This window comes from Podarcis filfolensis (assembly GCF_964270895.1).
Source record: "Podarcis filfolensis genome assembly, chromosome: 15".
Classification (NCBI taxonomy): domain Eukaryota; kingdom Metazoa; phylum Chordata; class Lepidosauria; order Squamata; family Lacertidae; genus Podarcis; species Podarcis filfolensis.
Window position 1 is genome coordinate 17,204,509 of NC_139618.1, and position 17,555 is coordinate 17,222,063.

Below are 17,555 nucleotides of genomic sequence, written 5' to 3' on the forward strand. Positions count from 1 at the left end.
CTGCCAGCGCCTGGGATGCTCACCTCACCTGGACATAGAGTTTTAAAGGCCAACACCAATGCCTGCCAACAAGATTTTAGCTGACAAGCGGCATAAGTACAGTGGTACCTCAGGTTACACACGCTTCAGGTTACATACGCTTCAGGTTACAGACTCCGCTAACCCAGAAGTAGTACCTCGGGTTAAGAACTTTGCTTCAGGATGAGAACAGAAATTGTGCTCCGGCGGTGCAGCGGCAGCAGGAGGCCCCATTAGCTAAAGTGGTGCTTCAGGTTAAGAACAGTTTCAGGTTAAGAACAGACCTCCAGAACGAATTAAGTACTTAACCCAAGGTACCACTGTACAGAGATTTAAAGCATTGCTCGAACCACTGTGCTCCACTACCCCTGACCTGATTGGGCCTGATCTTCACCCTTATCTCTGGATATACAAACTCAATAAATAAATAAACTAGGGAGGTGTGCATGGGAAGTGTCCAGCCAAACCTGAAATGAAAGCAGAGCACTGACGGGAAGGAGGAATATATTTCCTGGAATAACACCTTCTCTAGGGCTTGCTGGCTGGCATTTCTGAATCTTCCTCCAGTCAGAAAGGGATTCAAGGCAGCTGCCTCTGCGACTGAGTCACGTCGTGCCCTAGATCTCTTGAGGACTTTATATTATTTTAGCAGGTGGAAGAGCCAGAAATTGTCAGCTATGCACTGGGCCTTTCTGAAACCAGTCTGGTGCCTGACTGGGGAGATCGAAACATCCAACGCCCACCCCTGTTAACCCAGAACACCCTCTCTAGCCAGGATTCTTATTTATTTATTATAAGTTTCTATTATTCGGTTTATAGTCCTCTTCATGCCAGGATAGGCTTCTAAGTGGGTTACAGTCATAAAAAACGAATGGCGCAAAGAATAAAATATAAACATCCATGGAAAAAAGGTGAGGTTCCAACAAAGGAAGAATGGCTTTTGAAAATGATGCTGAACTGGCAAGATAAACAGCAAATATTAGACACCAAAATGACAAAAAGATTCTTTGAGGACTGGAGGCCTTTTATTGAATATTTAAAGAAATACTGTAGCAAGATGAAAACACCAGCAAGACTTGAAATATGAGCCACTGCATTAATTATCAAGATAAATGGGTTTAAATGGATGTATTGAATAGAGAAATATGCAGCATTCAAAGGTAAATATGGAAACCATGGAAGGGGAGGATGGGAAGTCGATAAAATAATTTACGGTCTATGTTAAAATTTGTAAAGTTTTTATTGTGAAAATCAATAAATAAGATTATTACACACACACAATTAAAATGCTGTAGTAACAAAACAGCCCTGTTAAAGCAGTACAGTAATTAAAACAAGAGACTTGGGTCAAGAGATCATGGGAATGTCTTCAAAAGCTAGGTAGGGCAAGGAATCTTCTCAAGGGCCGATTCCCTCCTTGGCAACCTTCCGAGGGCCATTTGCCAGCAATGTGTGGGTCCAGAGGCAAAAGTGGGAGGAGCAACACATGCAGATTTTACCTTTTTACAGCAGGCTAGGTTCTAAACTCACTCACACCCCCTTCCCGACCCTCCATTCTAGGAAACAAGAGTCGCGATCAGAGTTCAAGGACGTATCCTGTCTCGGCAAAACTGGTTGGGGTGTGAAGCTAAACCAGCGAGGGGGTATGGTCTGGGGAGAGTCCTGGGGGCCAGAATTAGGGGCTTAGAGGGCCACATTGCCATACTGGCCTGAGGCTCCCGCACCCCTGCCTTAAGCTACAGATGAATCAAGCTAAAAGTCGACTGGTTAATCAAGCCAAAAATTATTGACTCTAATTTAAGTCCCACTGCGAGAGGAGTGGTAGCATAAGTGCCGAAGCGAGAGGCAAACAGTTTGGCAGGAGGTCAATCTCTCCAACTTGTGGCTTAGTTGGGAGCAGGGTGTGTGCCCCTTTGATGCCATCTCTGGGTCCCTGTCCCGTCTGCCTTGGCAAGCTCAGCAGTTAGCAATGCTTTTTATTTTATTGGGGTGGTGTGTGTACCATTCCCTCCTCATTACCCAGCCGTGAGAGATTTGACTGAGCTAATTGACAAAAACAAAGGTTTGGCCGGCCGGCCAAAATTCCATCATGTGTCATTATGCACCCTTCTAAATTGCATTGTTTGTGCAGCTGTTCTGCAAAACGGGCCACTGGGTTTATTTTTGTCCCCCAGAGCTGGGTGCGGAGGGAAGAGAAGGGTCTTCTTCCTATTGTGGCAGGTCTGAGATAAAAGAATTAAAATAACACAGCTCAGGACATTCAAGGGTGCTTTGAGGAGGGGAATCACTTTGCATTGGGCTGTGGAGATATCACCAGCAGATCATGGGCTACAAGATCTTTTTACTTAGTGGGTTTGCCCCGGAAAGGGTGAATCTGAATTAAACGGGAGTGGGAATACGGGCTGACATTTTGATGGCAACCTTGCAGTGAGTAGGGTAGCATTTTTAGGCTCCTGAACTTCCTAAGTGAACTAATTTAATGGCTGACTTTTCGAGGCTTCTAACCGTGGCTCTCATGGATGAGCTGGTTAATGTCCCAACAAATCTGGAATTCTCCGCAGAGTTTCCTTACTATGCTTGGAAAGCTTGTGTCTGAATGCTTTCTAATTCTAGGTTCCTAAAAAAAAATTTTTTAATAGAACGTAAGAGAAAGGAACATGACTGGGGGAAAGTGTTATTTGCTATGAATTCTCTTAATGCTGCCATCTTCACTATACAGCTAAAGCAGTATAATAGTATTGCAGAGTTGGAAGGGTCTGTGAAGGTCTTCTAGTCCAAATCCCTGCAATGCAGGAATCTTCTGCCCCATATGGGGCTCAGACCCATGACTCTGAGAGTAAGAGTCTCATGCTCTACCAAATGAGCCATCCCAGGACTGGGCCATGGCTTCACCAAAGAATCCTGGGAACCCTAGTTTGTCAGAGGTGCTGAGAGTTGTCGGAAGACCTCCTTATTCCAACTTGCAGAGTTACAATGTCCAGAGTTCCCTGGGAGGAGGGGTTGGACAGTAAACTGCTTTCCTGCTTATGTTCTTTTAAGATGTGGCAGCTAGGCTGGTGACTGGGAGCGGCCGCCGAGACCACATAACACTGGTCTTGAAAGATCTACACTGGCTCCCAGTACGTTTCCAAGCACAATTCAAAGTGTTTGTGCTGACCTTTAAAGCCTTAAACGGCCTCGGTCCAGTATACCTGAAGGAGCATCTCCACCTCCATCGTTCAGCCCGGACACTGAGGTCCAGCTCTGAGGGCCTTCTGGCGGTTCCCTCATTGCGAGAAGTAAGGTTACAGGGAACCAGACAGAGGGCCTTCTCGGTAGTGGCACCCGCCCTGTGGAACACCCTCCCACCAGATGTCAAAGAGAAGAACAACTACCAGACTTTTAGAAGACATCTGAAGGCAGCCCTGTTTAGGGAAGCTTTTAATGTTTAACAGACCACTGTATTTTAATATTTTGTTGGAAGCCACCCAAAGTGGGTGGGGAAACCTTGCCAGATGGGCGGGGTATAAATAATAAATTATTATTATTAGTCTTTAAACTGGACCTGGACTGGGCAGTCCTTCAAGCAGAGAACTATCCTCTGTAAAGTAGGACACATGGCCACAATATTTAACAGTTAGTTTTTAGTTCTCCCCTCATACCCCATTTTCTTTCTTTTATAGTACTTCAGGGAGGTACCTCAGTGGTAGAACATCTGCTTTGCATGCAGAAGGTCCCAGGTTCAATCCCTGACATTTTTGTATGCAATTGTTGTCTAATATACACAATTTTGCAAAGCATTTTCCTCAATGCAATGCGTTTTGCTTGTTATTGTCACTAATACAGGCATTGAGAAGCCTTGTCCCAGTCTGTGCAATTTTGCACACCCTGCTTTGCTGGAGAACTGCATTGCAAAATTCAGAGAAGTTTGAATTGTTTCAATCCACTTTTTTAAAGTGTGAATTGAGCAGGTTTGCCTTCAGCTGTGAACTGAATCAGTCTTCTCTCCCCTCTCCCAATCCATGCTTGCTTCCTGCGTGGCACTTCACTTCTCTGAGAAAGTGTATCTCCTTGTAAGACAAATGCATTTCCTGAAAGTCAGCGATCTCAGAGGGACAGCAGTTCTTGGTTTGCAAACAATTAATTTCACTCTCCATCCTTCTGTGTCACTCATCAAATGGTTTTTACACGTTGGAAGCAGGAAAAAGGCAGTGGCATTTGCAGTGAACGTTTTCTTGGCACCGGCCACAAGGGTGGGCTTGTGAAACCTGAAGCGCCCTTTGTGTAAGCTCTGAGTCAGCCGCCCGGAATTCATGTTTGCTTATGGATGTTGCGATAATTAACAGAGCAGGAAGCCAGCGACTGATTGATTGATTTATATTTAGGTGTGCGTTCACACAAACACAGAGCATTAATAAAGAGGCTCTTGGAATGCAGAGATGGGTTGGAGAGTCTGATCTCACACATGTTTACTTGGAAATTCATTAAGTGTGCGTAGAATTTGAACTCATAGCCGGTGCCTCCTTTTTCCTGGATAGTTTGTGGAGTTGCTGCCAAGAACATCTGCTGTTGGGCAGGAGGTACCAGATTCAATGCCTTGCATTTCTGCATAGGGCTGTTAGACTCTTACCCCAAACCCTAGAGAGCTGCTGCCGGTCTGAGTAGAGTGTACTGAGCTAGATGGGAAGATGGTGTGATTGTGTGATAACGAGGATTCCTGGGTTTCTATTTAGCATCTCAAAATTGAATCCAGATGCCAACCTGCCTGCCTTTGCTGTTGATGGTTCCAGTTTGCTTGTCACCAAAGCTGGTGCAGATCTAATGGTGGAGGCACATTAAGTCAGCTGAGCATTGCAACAAGGTTGCAGTTCTGGAGGGCTGCACTGAGCCTTTGGATCTGTGCAGGATGAGCCCCTGACCAGTGCTGATGCACGAACCCTACGTGCTGTGGGTGGAGTTTGGACGGGGACTTGTTAAACCGGGGTTATAAATTGCTTTTGCATAAAGGATTATGGGCAGGTCTCCAGGGTTGCCTTTATTAAACCCTTTTGCATTTCCAAAGCTTGCAGGTCGTCACATATTTTTGGAGCTAATTAGTTACTGTCAGGGCATTTATCTTGAAGTTGTAAACAGCAGTGCGGAGAAGTGTCATCATCATAAAGTGTTAATTATCCCCCTGATTAGTTTTTACTAAAACTTCCCAGGGCCTTCGGGCATGGGAGCTTTGAATTCAGTCAAATTTATTAATTACTGTGATTATGTCTGAATTATACTGCCGCGTTGAGAGGTGGCTAATAAGAGAGGGCTCCGATACCACTCATCGCAGAGGAACCAAACAGAGGGAGAAAGTTTTAGATTAATGAGAATCATGGAATTTGAAGAACAGGGAACATGGAGGGCATTTCTATTTCCCCCTTTAGCCAAAAAGGCACTCCAAGCTGCTTACGAAAGACTTGCAACCCAAAAAGACACGGAGGGGAAAAGGAAGACAAAGCAAGCTCAATCTCAGGCTGTACTACTCATTTTGGCACTTACTGAAAACATCATTGTTTAGACAAGTCTACCCAGACATTTAGAAAGTTGATGAAAGTTTTAATCTGTTTTTTATTATTTTTGGTCTGTTGTTATTTTAATTTTTCAAAGGCTTTACATTATGATTGTTAATTTTCCTTAGTGATAGCTTTATTGTTTTATCTTTTTTTGTAAACAGCTTTCAGGTTCGTTTGGGGTTTTTTTTTACGGTCAAGCAGCTTATAAATTTTGTGAAGTAAATAAAATTAAAGTTTTGTGAAGTAAATAAAATTAAAGTTATTAGTTACAGTTCTTACGGTGCAGTTAGGAGGAGGAGGAGCTCCTCATCGTGGTCTTGGTTGACCACAAACTTGACATGAGCCAACAGTGTGACGCGGCAGCTAAAAAAGCCAATGCAATTCTGGGCTGCATCAATAGGAGTATAGCATCTAGATCAAGGGAAGTAATAGTGCCACTGTATTCTGCTCTGGTCAGACCTCACCTGGAGTACTGTGTCCAGTTCTGGGCACCACAGTTCAAGAAGGACATTGACAAACTGGAACGTGTCCAGAGGAGGGCAACCAAAATGGTCAAAGGCCTGGAAACGATGCCTTATGAGGAACGGCTAAGGGAGCTGGGCATGTTTAGCCTGGAGAAGAGGAGGTTAAGGGGTGATATGATAGCCATGTTCAAATATATAAAAGGATGTCACATAGAGGAGGGAGAAAGGTTGTTTTCTGCTGCTCCAGAGAAGCGGACACGGAGCAATGGATCCAAACTACAAGAAAGAAGATTCCACCTAAACATTAGGAAGAACTTCCTGACAGTAAGAGCTGTTCGACAGTGGAATTTGCTGCCAAGGAGTGTGGTGGAGTCTCCTTCTTTGGAGGTCTTTAAGCAGAGGCTTGACAACCATATGTCAGGAGTGCTCTGATGGTGTTTCCTGCTTGGCAGGGGGTTGGACTCGATGGCCCTTGTGGTCTCTTCCAACTCTATGATTCTATGATTCTATGATGCCAGTGGAGGTTTTCTGTCGATGAAGAGAAAGCATTCGTCACACTGAACAGATCTAAGAGCAGATCCTGGTGACAATTTGTAGGTCAGAAGGACAGGGCAACTCTTGCCTTGCACTTCTTCCCTTGGATAGCTGACTTAGAAGCCACAGTGACCAGAAGTTCAGTTCCATATCTAGAAGCTGAAAATGCACCTTGGAGGGGAAAAAATGCACTCAGAACTGGCTCCTCCCACCCTTAATTGTTAGCACTCGATCAATTATTCTGATTTTTTTTAAGGGGCTCTATAATAGTCAAGTGAAATTATGATAATTCGGACAGCTTAGCTGAGCAATTTAAAGTTGTGCCGTCAGCAGGCTGGAAGCACAAAGGAGTGACCCAAAATACCGTATTTTTCGCTCTATAAGACGCACATTTTCCCCTCCAAAAATTAAGGGGAAATGTGTGTGCGTCTTATGGAGCGAATGCAGGCTCCTTGGCTTCAGTGATAGCAACGCGAAGCCTCCGAAGCGCAGAGGGAGCGCTCCCGCCGCGCTCCGGAGGCTTTAGGTTGCCTTCACTGAAGCCAAGGAGCCTACATTCGCTCCATAATACTCTCCAGATAGCTGCCTGAAGCCTCCGGAGTGCGGCGGGAGCTCCTGCCGCACTCCGAGGCTTTGGGTTCCTTTCGCTGAAGGGTAGGTGCCCCTTCAGCTAAGGCGCAGCACCCCTTCAGCTAAGCAGGAGGAGAAATGGAAGGGGCTCCGTTTCTCCTGCCGCTTCGCTGAAGGGGCGCTGCGCAGAGAGGGGGAGAAATTTTTTTTCTTGTTCTCCCCCTCTAAAATAAGGTGTGTCCTATGGTCGGGTGCGTCCTATAGAGCGAAAAATGCGGTAGTTTCTGCCCTCTTCTCTGATTTGCAGTTTCTCTTCCAAGGATGGGTGCAAAGGCATCTTCTGGGGCAAGCCTGGGCCCCATTTGTTCAGCTTGTCCACAGGCTCAGTGTGTCACAAACGGACGGTTGAAGGAGCTGAGTATGTTTACCCTGGAAAAGTGGGGACTGAGAGGAGATATGATAGCCATCTTCAAATACCTTAAGGTAGGGGTCAGCAACCTTTTTCAGCCAGGGGCCGGTCCACCATCCCTCAGACCATGTGGTGGGCTGGACTATATAGTGGTACCTCTGGTTGCGAACAGGATCCATTCCGGAGGCCCGTTCGCAACATGAAAAGAGCGCAACCCGCAGTGGCGCATCTGCACATGCGCGGGTTGCGATTCGCCGCTTCTGCGCATGATGTCATTTTGTGCTTCTGCACATGTGTGAGCGGCGAAACCCAGAAGTAACCCTTTCCGGTACTTCCGGGTCACCGCAGGATGTAACCTGAAAGAACGTAATATGAAGCAAACGTAACATGAGGTATGACTGTATTTTGAAAACAAAAATGAACGAATTCCTATGCCCCACAAATAACCCAGAGATGCATTTTAAATAAAAGGACACATTCTGCTCATGTAAAAACACGCTGATTCCCGGACCGTCTGTGGGCCAGATTAAGAAGGCGATTGGGCCGCATCTGGCCCCCGGGCCTTAGTTTGCCTACCCCTGCCTTAAGGGCTGTCATGTGGAGAAGGGAGCAAGCTTGTTTTCTCCTGCTCTGGAGGGTAGAGCGAATGCCTTCAAGTTACAAGAAAGGAGATTGTGACTGAACATTCAGAAAAACTTTCTGACATTTCGAGCCCTTTGACAGTGAAACGGACTCCCTCAGGAGGTGGTGGACTCTCCTTCCTTGGAGGTTTTTAAGCAGAGGTTGGATGGCCATCTGCCATGGATGCTTTCGCTGAGATAGGAAAAAAGGACTGGGCAAAAAGATTCCTGCAATACAGGGGGTTGGACTAGATGACCCTCGTGTCCCTTCCAACTGTAAGATTCTATGATTTTATCCCTTTCTTGAGTGTTTTCCCCTGGCTGGTATATGTCTGCTTGAGCTGTGGATGGAGATGGCTGTGCGCGGATGTGCGCGTGCAGAAACTAGGCTACTGTACCAAGGTAATCGATGCATTTGTTGCCCTGCCCACTTTCGCCTGTGGCCCTGCCCACCACTGCCATGTGGCCCCCATAACATTACCCTGAAGGCTATGTGGCCCTGCACAAGCTTCCCTATCCTTAATCAAAATGTATTTTCTCCCCACAAACCCTTTCCTTTATCAGTTCCTTCCTTGTACTAGTTGGGGGCCCAGGAAACCGCATGCGCCAAAGGTAGCAGCAGCAGGATGTGTTCCGAATCGTCAGTGGCAGTCAGTTCCGCAGGCCTTTGCTCTCCAGCACTGCCGTAGGCCAAGCCAGAAGCAGACGGAGCTCTCTTCAGTTTCCCCCACTGTTTTGATGCTCCCCAGCTTGCAGATTTACAGTCCTCCTGTCTCAAGTTCATTCATTTTCTCCTCTTATTTACCTTTCTGCGCCACACGGTGTTTTCAGCAGAGATCACATTTCTGCCTCCGAGCAAAGCCTGGCATGCCAAGAAGATCCATAAATCTTTCCTTCCTTCCCCCTTTTATTCCATTAAGAGATTTAGCTGAGGTTTCGGAGGGAGGTGTGGTGTTTTTTTTGTCTCTTTGTTTTTGCCTTGGAGGAAAAAGTGCCCTGCCATTGCGGGTGTTCAGACAGCGCAATTAATTAAAGCTTCATTTTCCTGCTCGTCTCTGTCTCCCCATTATAACATCTGCCGTGTGGATCCATGTCGCGGGGATCGGGCAGGTGTGGAGAAAAAGGGATTCCTTTGAGGCATTGGATCTTAATTGAAACTTTTGAAATGGGATCTTGTTTGAAGGCCACGTATAGATAATTGTGTCACGTCCAGCGGGCTTGAGGAGTTCAGTCAGAGCTTCCCAACAGATGTTTTCGGCTGACTTTAGCCTCGTGCGATGGGAAGCATGCGGGGTTTGGGAGCTTTCCAAAAGACTTGAAAGTCTTTTTTTACCATTTCTGCCTAGAAAATGAGAGTCTCTCTCTGAAATTCTGGACTGGGCCATCTTCAAAGGGACTCAAGGGGCTTTGCATGGCTTCCCACCCACCTCATTTTGGTGGGTTAGGGCTATCACAAGGATACCATAGAGCAGGGGTAGGCAAACTAAGGTCCAGGGGCCGGATGTGGCCAAACTGCCTTCTCAATCTGACCCACGGATGGTCCGGGAATCAGTACGTTTTTACATGAGTAGAATGTGTCCTTTTATTTAAAATGCATCTCTGGGTTATTTGTGGGGCATGGGAATTCGTTTATTTATTTATTTTCAAAATATAGTTCAGCCCACCACATGGTCTGGACCGGCCCACGGCTGAAAAAGATTGCTGACCCCTGCTTTAGAGTCTGAAAAGGTTCAGCAAAGGGCAGTCAAAATGATCACAGGGTCTTTTAGTTTAGAAAAGAAGTGTGCATATGCCATAGAAGTATATAATATTATGCATGCCATGGATAGATAGATGTTTTTCTCATTTGCTCATCATCCTAGGACACCAGGGTCATCAATGAAACTGAGTGTCGGAAGATTCAGGACAGGCTTTTTCTCTTCTTTTGTGAGAATTCTTTTAAATTAATGTAGGGTCAAAGATACAGATGTGAAATAACATAAACAAAACCACAAAATGCAGGAGCAGTGCAGAGATTGTTCATGCAAATTAGTAGATTTCAGGTGCTATAGGATGTGAGTTTTCATCTGTTTTTAGTTTATTGTTATTTTAACTTTTGGAAAGTCTTAAATTACTGGTAATTCACCTCACTGATAATTTTATTGTTCTCTTTTTTTCTTTTTTGTAAACCACTTTGAGGGTTTTCTTTTCTTTTTTTTAACCAATAAGCGGTGTATAATTTTATACATAAATAAATAACATATTAAAAAAGAAAAGCACATTGCGATTTGGCATGGGGAGAGTTTTGCACGTCCGAGTTTGACGAGTAAGAAATAAAGTCCCGCCAAACAGTGGAAAAGTTTTGCCTCTTCTTTGCCTTTAGAAACACAGAATTTGCAAGTTATTTTCCCTGCCCTAGCCAGAGTCCGCATAGTTTTGTATCGCTAAAAAATGTCCAGGTCTTGTCTTGTCTTCCATTTCTGAGCTTTAGAGATCCTTGCTGCATCCAGGTAAGGAATTATTTAGATCATAAAGATGTCTGGACAGGCTTTTTCACACAGGAGATCCTTTTTCTTCTTCTTCCACGAGGCCCATACTTAAACACTTGGAGTCATTGCCACAACTTGTAGCAATGGCCACCATCTTGAATGGCTTTAAAAGGGGATTAGAGAAATTCATGGAAGGCCATCAATGGCTACTAGCCATGTTGGCTATGTATTGCTTCCTCTGCCGGACACAGTATGCCTCTGACATATCAGTTGTTGGGGAGCACAAGGGAGGAGAGTGTTATTCTGCTTGTGGGCTTCCCAAAGGCTTCCCACGGAAACAAGATGCTGGGCTAAACTGGGCCCCACCATCTTAAAGCTCATGACTGGCCCAGGATCACCCAGTGCACTTCAGGGCTGGGTGGGGGTCTAAATCATGTCCCAGCCTAGTGCTCCAACCACCAACAGCATTAAATAAACGATTTGCAAGTTTAAATCTCACCCAGCCATGGACTCACTAGGCAGCCTTTGGCAAGACATCCTCTCCCCCCTGAAGTGTAGCGCAAGCCTACCTTAAAGGGTTGTTGTTGCTGCTGCCACTGCTGAGAACGCCATATCTGGGACACATGGGGAAAGTGCTTTCAGAGTCAATGGGGCTCCCTTCCAAGTAACTGTTCTTAGAGATTGGGGTGTCAGTAAATGAAATGGAGATGGAGATGTAAAGTGACTTGTGAAAGGTCATGGAGTGAGTCAGAACTCAGAATAGAACTTGTGTCATTTGAGTTTGCGGCCAACCTCTTATCCACTGGTCTCTGCTGATTGTTTAGTTTTTGAGTTTTGTCTTCGATTTTAAGATTGTTTTTAATGTGGGAAGCTTGTGTGAGCTTGCAGCGTTCAGGGGTGGAATGGTTTCATTTTCTATTTATGCGTTCAAACTGTTTACAATAATAGGAAGCTGCTCTGCACTGAGTCAGACCGGTGGTCCACCTGGGTCAGTCTTCCCTGACCAGTGGACCGCCAAGGTTAGGGTCTCTTTCCAAGTCCTGTCTGGAAATGCCAGGACTTGAACCTGCAAAGCTTATGCTCACTGTGTGCAGCCACAACCCTTTCCCTAAACAAAGCTAAGCCAGAACTGAGCCAGGAGCTTGCAGCCCTCCTCTCTACCAGCTGAGCCATCAGCTCAAAGCAATTCACAATATTCTTTTTTTAAAAAATACAATTTTAAAAATCGCAGTATAAATGTGTCCAAATAAAAACTGCAAATTAAACCACAATCACAGAAGATGACCTAGCTCAGCCAAATGCCTGTCCTGGCTTGCACTACATGAGTGTGGTGTAGTGGTTAGAGTGTCAGATTAGGACCTGAGAGACCCGGGTTCAAATCCCCCACTTGGCCATGAAGCTCACTGGGTGACCTTGGGCCAGTTGCCACCTCTCAGCCTAACCTACCTCACAGGGTTGTTGTGGGGATTAAGTGAGGAGTGTGAGAACTATGTATTCTGCCTTGAGCTCCTTGGAGAAAAAGGTGGGATAGAAATGCAGTGGAATAAATAAAATAAAAACAGAAAGTCTTTGCAACACCTTTGAAAACCTAACATGGAAGTAGCTTTCTTAGCCTCTTTTGAATAGGATGGTCAGTTTAAGGACAGCTTTTAAAAAAATTAGGAAATGCCTGGCCCCAAAATAAGACAAATGAAGGGACATAATATTTGCACATGCTGGTTTATATGTAGCAATGTGAATTCAGAAATAATTATTAGAATTTAAATAGCAATGCAATATGTCTCACCATAGAGGAAAGAGGGCAAAGTGGCAAAGTGTCTTAATTAACACACAAGCAAACTAAGCAGGAGACTCCAGCACAGAAATGTTGTCCTAGCCTTGGAGCTTGGGAATGTGGGTCTTTTTAAAATATTCAGTACACATTTAGGAACATAACCAGAATTGGTGCAGATATATTGCTATTGTGGAAGGAGACTTGTCCTGGATCTCCACTGCTGTTGAACCGCAGCCATTGCTGACTGAACTGGGATGTTCTCAGGCTGGTCAGGAGGACGTGGCCAGCTGGCCCTTTACCTTGACACGATCTCCCACCAATTTCGGAAGCAGCACAGGAGCACGTCAGGAGCAGATGTCTGTCTCCTCCTTCACACAAAGAAGTGTGGTGAAGCGACAGCCACTTCAGTCTTGGCTCAAGAGACTTGGCATAATGCGTCCAATTTTCACGCGTTCTGGTGGTGGCACTTTTTATAGAACTTCTTTGTGGGGACATTTGAGCAAAGCAAGGAGCTCACACATCCATGAGTAAACACAGTGGTGAGGACTAGAGATGTTTGCGCAAAGCTGGGACAGAAGCTGAGCTTTTGAGCCTTGGGCTCCATTTGCGGCTGTCAAACGCTGGCCTGGTTGACGGGCCAAATAGTCTCAAGGCTGTCCATGCCAATATGGCAGCAAGTCCCGCTGAGCGTAGAGTTATTTTCAACCAAACAGGCATAGGGCAATGTGCTGGGCCCGGGGGTAACCCATGAAACGCGGTCCAGGGCCGGTCCAGAATCCGAGGGTTCCGCTAGGAGTCAGTTCAACAGGGCCAAGGCAGGAAACCAGGCAAGGACAGGTACAGGATCTCTGGCATACAACAATGTTGCTTCCGCAACCTGGGTTGGGGTCTGACAGCCTTTTATCTTTGTCGGGGAACGGCCGGTCCTGATCCCCTGGCGACTCACCTCCCTGTTTCGCCCAAAGGCGAGCACTCCTCCTGTGAGTCCTCCTTCTCTCAGACCTCCTTCTCTCAGAACTTAGTCTCTGCAGCTCAGGAGACGTCGGTGGGTTACTAGACCCAGGGGCCACCTCAGCCTCCCCTGACCAAACCGGTAGTGCAGCAGCTGTAAGCGATGGCCCAGCTGAAGGCAACGAGGTAATGCCCGCATCTGGAGCCAGGGCAAGCTCAGGCCCCTGACTCGACCCAGTTGGTGTTTTTGCAGGGGAACCTGTGCAGACTAGAACTCTTCAGGGTCAGGCCCCAGACTTGGTTCAGATGATGCCTGAGGCAAAGGATCCGGTGCAGACTGAGACTCCTCTGGTTCTGAGTCTGAGCCCGAGTCCCAAGCCATCACAGGCAATCAGAAGTGGCGTGTAGTCAGCCAGTGGACATGGGAGACTAGGCTAGTCCCCTAAATGTTCCCCGTAAATTATAGCATTGCAGTATTACAGCCTGGTGCCTCCATCCTGAAACCCGTGAAGCTTCTGCCTGGCTTAGGGTGGGAGGCACAAAGCTCATGCATGCAACTTCAGGATGTCCCCTCTTCCTGCCCAATCGCCCTTGCTCTGATTGGGCGGCTCTGGACCACGATGATTCAACCTCTCCTGCAAAGGCCCTAACCTGTGGTGTAACCCCTCTCCTTCTCTGATGCTTGTTCCCCAGGCTCCCCTTCTCTGAGGGCCTATCCTCTCATCTCTGTCATCACCAGGCAGCCCTCGGCCGTCTCCCACTTCATCCCTGCTGCTGGCACGTCCCGCGTCCTCTCGCCACACCCCACGCCGGGGAGCACCTGCTCAGAGACCCAGGCCAGCGAGACCCACGGGAGCAGCGAGTCGGAGGCGGAGCAGTCTGCGCCCCGCTTGAAGAAGCCTCGCCGCAGCCGCACCATCTTCACAGAGCTGCAGCTCATGGGGCTGGAGAAGAAGTTCCAGAAGCAGAAGTACCTCTCCACTCCAGACAGGTTGGTCGAGGGGGCTTTGAACTCAGGACTGCTTCTCATTGTGCTGTAATATTCTGATTTCCAGAAGCTAACACCGAATTATTATTTTTTTTAAAAAAACTGCAACCAACAGTGTCTCCATTACTCAGAGGAGACCTGTTGAAATTAATGAACGTGCACGAGACACATAAAAACGTTCACACATCTGGGAAGCCTGACCACTTGAAAATCTTAAATATTCCCCCATATTTATTTAGCAACGAGCAAGTTAAATGGAAAGGAATTGCCCTTTTGTCCTGCTGATAATTTGTAAAACCTGAAAAAACTTCTACACTGGCTATCTGAAAACAAAACACATTCTGTGTTTAATCTGCCTAACTTGTATGGAAGGTGTCACTCCTTTCAGTTACATCTTCCTATTTACACATGAATAAACAAGAACCCATTTGCTGCTACACAAACCGGAGAGAGGACTAATAATAATAATAATAATAATAATAATAATAATAATAATAATAATAATAATTTATTATTTATACCCCACCCATCTGGCTGAGTTTCCCCAGCCACTCTGGGCGGCTCCCAATCGAGTGTTAAAAAACAATACAGCATTAAATATTAAAAACTTCCCTAAACAGGGCTGCCTTCAGATGTCTTTTAAAGATAAGATAGCTGCTTATTTCCTTCACATCTGATGGGAGGGTGTTCCACAGGGTGGGTGCCACTACCGAGAAGGCCCTCAGCGCTGGATCTCAGTGTCCGGCTGAACGATGGGGGTGGAGACACTCCTTCAGGTATACTGGGCTGAGGCTGTTTAGGGCTTTAAATGTCAGCACCAACATTTTGAAGTATTCTTGGAAACCTATTGGGACCAACAGGCAGATTCTTGTCATTTCGAATTCCTGCAACTATCCCCACTTCAAACCTCCACACTTTAGCCTCGCCGCATCATTTGCAGAAGCAAACTCTCTGCGGGCTTCCGTTTCTGGACAAACGTGTTTCTTGAGCTGGGGTTGGCGGCCGGGTCCTCCTCTCAGCCTCACCAGGATGCTGGCTTGTGATGTTCCTCTCAGCTGTTCAGGAGCTGAGAGCACAGCCCTGGTGCCTGGGCACGTGGAGATGAGCTTGCTCCCAGTGGAGTGCTTGGTCACATGGTCGGGTCAGATTTCAAAGCACCCTTGCGTTGAATAAAAAAAGAAGAAGGTAAAATCAAAGGAGACATGAGTAGATTGTATCAGTGGAAAATGCATACCAGGGAATGCTTCAAACGCACACATGCCATCATGAATTGATGTGCAGTGATACTTATGAAGAAGAGAGAAAAGGCTTCTTCCTTCCTTCCTTCCTTCCTTCCTTCCTTCCTGGTACCCCTTTGAAAGGCTGATCCCTATGTTTCCACTGAAAGAGAAGGGATGCTGGTTCAATCAGTAGGGAAAGGAAATGTTGCTTGTTTTTATAGCCCACTAGGGAAAAGTCTAAGATGGGAGCCTCTGCACCAATTCATCACATTACTCAAGATTCAGGGTAATGAAGACTTTAATTACCGTACTTTTCTGTGTATAAGACTAGGTACTTTTCTGTGTATAAGACTAGGTATTTTTCTTTTAAAATTATGTTAAGAAAAGGGGGGGTCATCTTATACATGGGGCAATTTACCCCTATTATTTTAATTTGGAGTCCCCAAAAATAGGGGGCGTCTTATACATGGGGGCATCTTATACACGGAAAAATACGGCAAAAGTATTCAGTGATTGCATTGCTGATCAGAAACGCTAGGCAAAAATTCTGGTTGCAACTGCGCACGTTAAATCCGAGTGATGTGGGGAGCTTAAAAGCTCTTCAAATGCCAGGTCCATTTAAGAACATAAGAAGAGCCTGCTGGATCAGGCCGATGGCCCATCTTGTCCAGCATCCTGTTCTCACACTGGCCAACCAGATGCCTCTGGGAAACCAGCAAGAAGAACATGAGCACAAGAGCACTCTAGCCTCCTGTGTTTTCAGATGTGTGGCTGCCTCTAGCTGCGGAGGTCGCCATCATGGCTAGTTGATAGCCCCCTCCTCCACTTGGGGCTTCCCCATGTCGAAAGTGCTTTTAAGCTCTCCACCTCGGTTGGAGGACAAGGCCCGCCCAGTGCGTCCACTCTAGGACACTTTTGCGAATTACTTAGTTCTGGCACCCCCTGCTGTCAGGTTCCTTGGCTTCTGCCCTACCAGTCCCCCATGGGCCAGTGTTAGAAACTGAGATATAAAAGCTAGGAGCTAAATGGCACCTTAAACCTAAGTTATAGGCACAACAATGGAATGTATAGGTGCGCTTTTTTATAACAAGAATACAAAGCTGAAATGAATGAACAGCTAAAATATTATGTTCATTTTCCACATGATTCTAGTCCTTCCCCTGCCCACCCCCATGATATTCTTAAGAGGGTCTCTTCTCCAGTCTTCAGAGAGTAGCTAGAAGTGGGGAGGCAGAAAAAGGTCCTCCTTTCCTTCCACTCTGCAGTTTTAATCTGAAATCTTAGGCGCAGTACTGCGCCCAGAGCTCAGAAACTGCTTCTGCAAATGAAATTCTCTGTCGCAAAATACGCCTAGAACAATGGGAAGTTTCGGAACTTCCATGGGCATCAGCCGCCGCTGCCTGTAGATCCACTGCCATCCTGCGTAGGCCAAGGGCTCTTGCCCACAGTGCTCAGCACCAAGGGCTCCTTCGTCCCTCTCGTAAGGGGTCCTGATTCCATTCAAGGGTTTGGGTGGCTAGTGTGGTGCCAGCTCAGAACCTCACATGACTGGTTGGGCAACACCATCAATCACACACACGACTCTCTTGGCACTAATAAGCCTTGGCATCCTACGTGACTGAGCACGATGAGCCAGCACAGCTCTGGCAACTCCTGCCCCTTTCCTCTCTCCCTCCCTCTTGTTTGTTGCTTTGGTTTCCTAGGCAGTGCCTGTTGTTTCTAAACAGGCGCAGCAACCAGTTTGCAAAGGGTTACAGGTAATCTCACCACGATGAGGCCCCTGCTGCCAACCAGGCGCCTTTCCCGTGTGAAGATTGAGATTCAGTGATGGCAAAACCTCCGCCAGGCTCCCAGCATCACCTCCCAAAGATGCAGCAGACGTTGCTATATTTTCCTTTCCTGGTTGAAAATTCAAGACGCCCTTCCCTTGACGCTTCAAAAAATGGCCACGCATGCATGTTTTTTCTCAAGAGTCTCTCCTCCACCTTGAAAACTGGTGGATGGCCTGGCT

The 17,555-nt window shown here is 46.5% G+C and overlaps 1 protein-coding gene and 2 long non-coding RNA genes across 4 annotated transcripts in view; 2 read left to right on the forward strand and 1 right to left on the reverse strand.

Moving 5' to 3' along the window:
• LOC310750784 overlaps nucleotides 1-17,555 on the forward strand; it is a 168,372-nt gene that overhangs the window by 88,880 nt on the left and 61,937 nt on the right. The window lies entirely within an intron of this gene.
• Nucleotides 1-17,555, forward strand: part of BARX2 (BARX homeobox 2) — a 43,504-nt gene that overhangs the window by 20,598 nt on the left and 5,351 nt on the right. For both annotated transcript variants that reach the window (XM_083589075.1, XM_083589076.1), the window contains one exon: nucleotides 14,030-14,327. In XM_083589075.1, the coding sequence (XP_083445201.1) occupies nucleotides 14,030-14,327 (298 nt within the window). The remainder of the gene's footprint in view (nucleotides 1-14,029; nucleotides 14,328-17,555) is intronic.
• The window catches only part of LOC310750828, a 107,996-nt gene continuing 96,828 nt past the window's right edge, over nucleotides 6,388-17,555 (reverse strand). Inside the window, exon 2 of the long non-coding RNA XR_014542316.1 lies at nucleotides 6,388-6,516. This is a non-coding gene — a long non-coding RNA (uncharacterized lncRNA). The remainder of the gene's footprint in view (nucleotides 6,517-17,555) is intronic.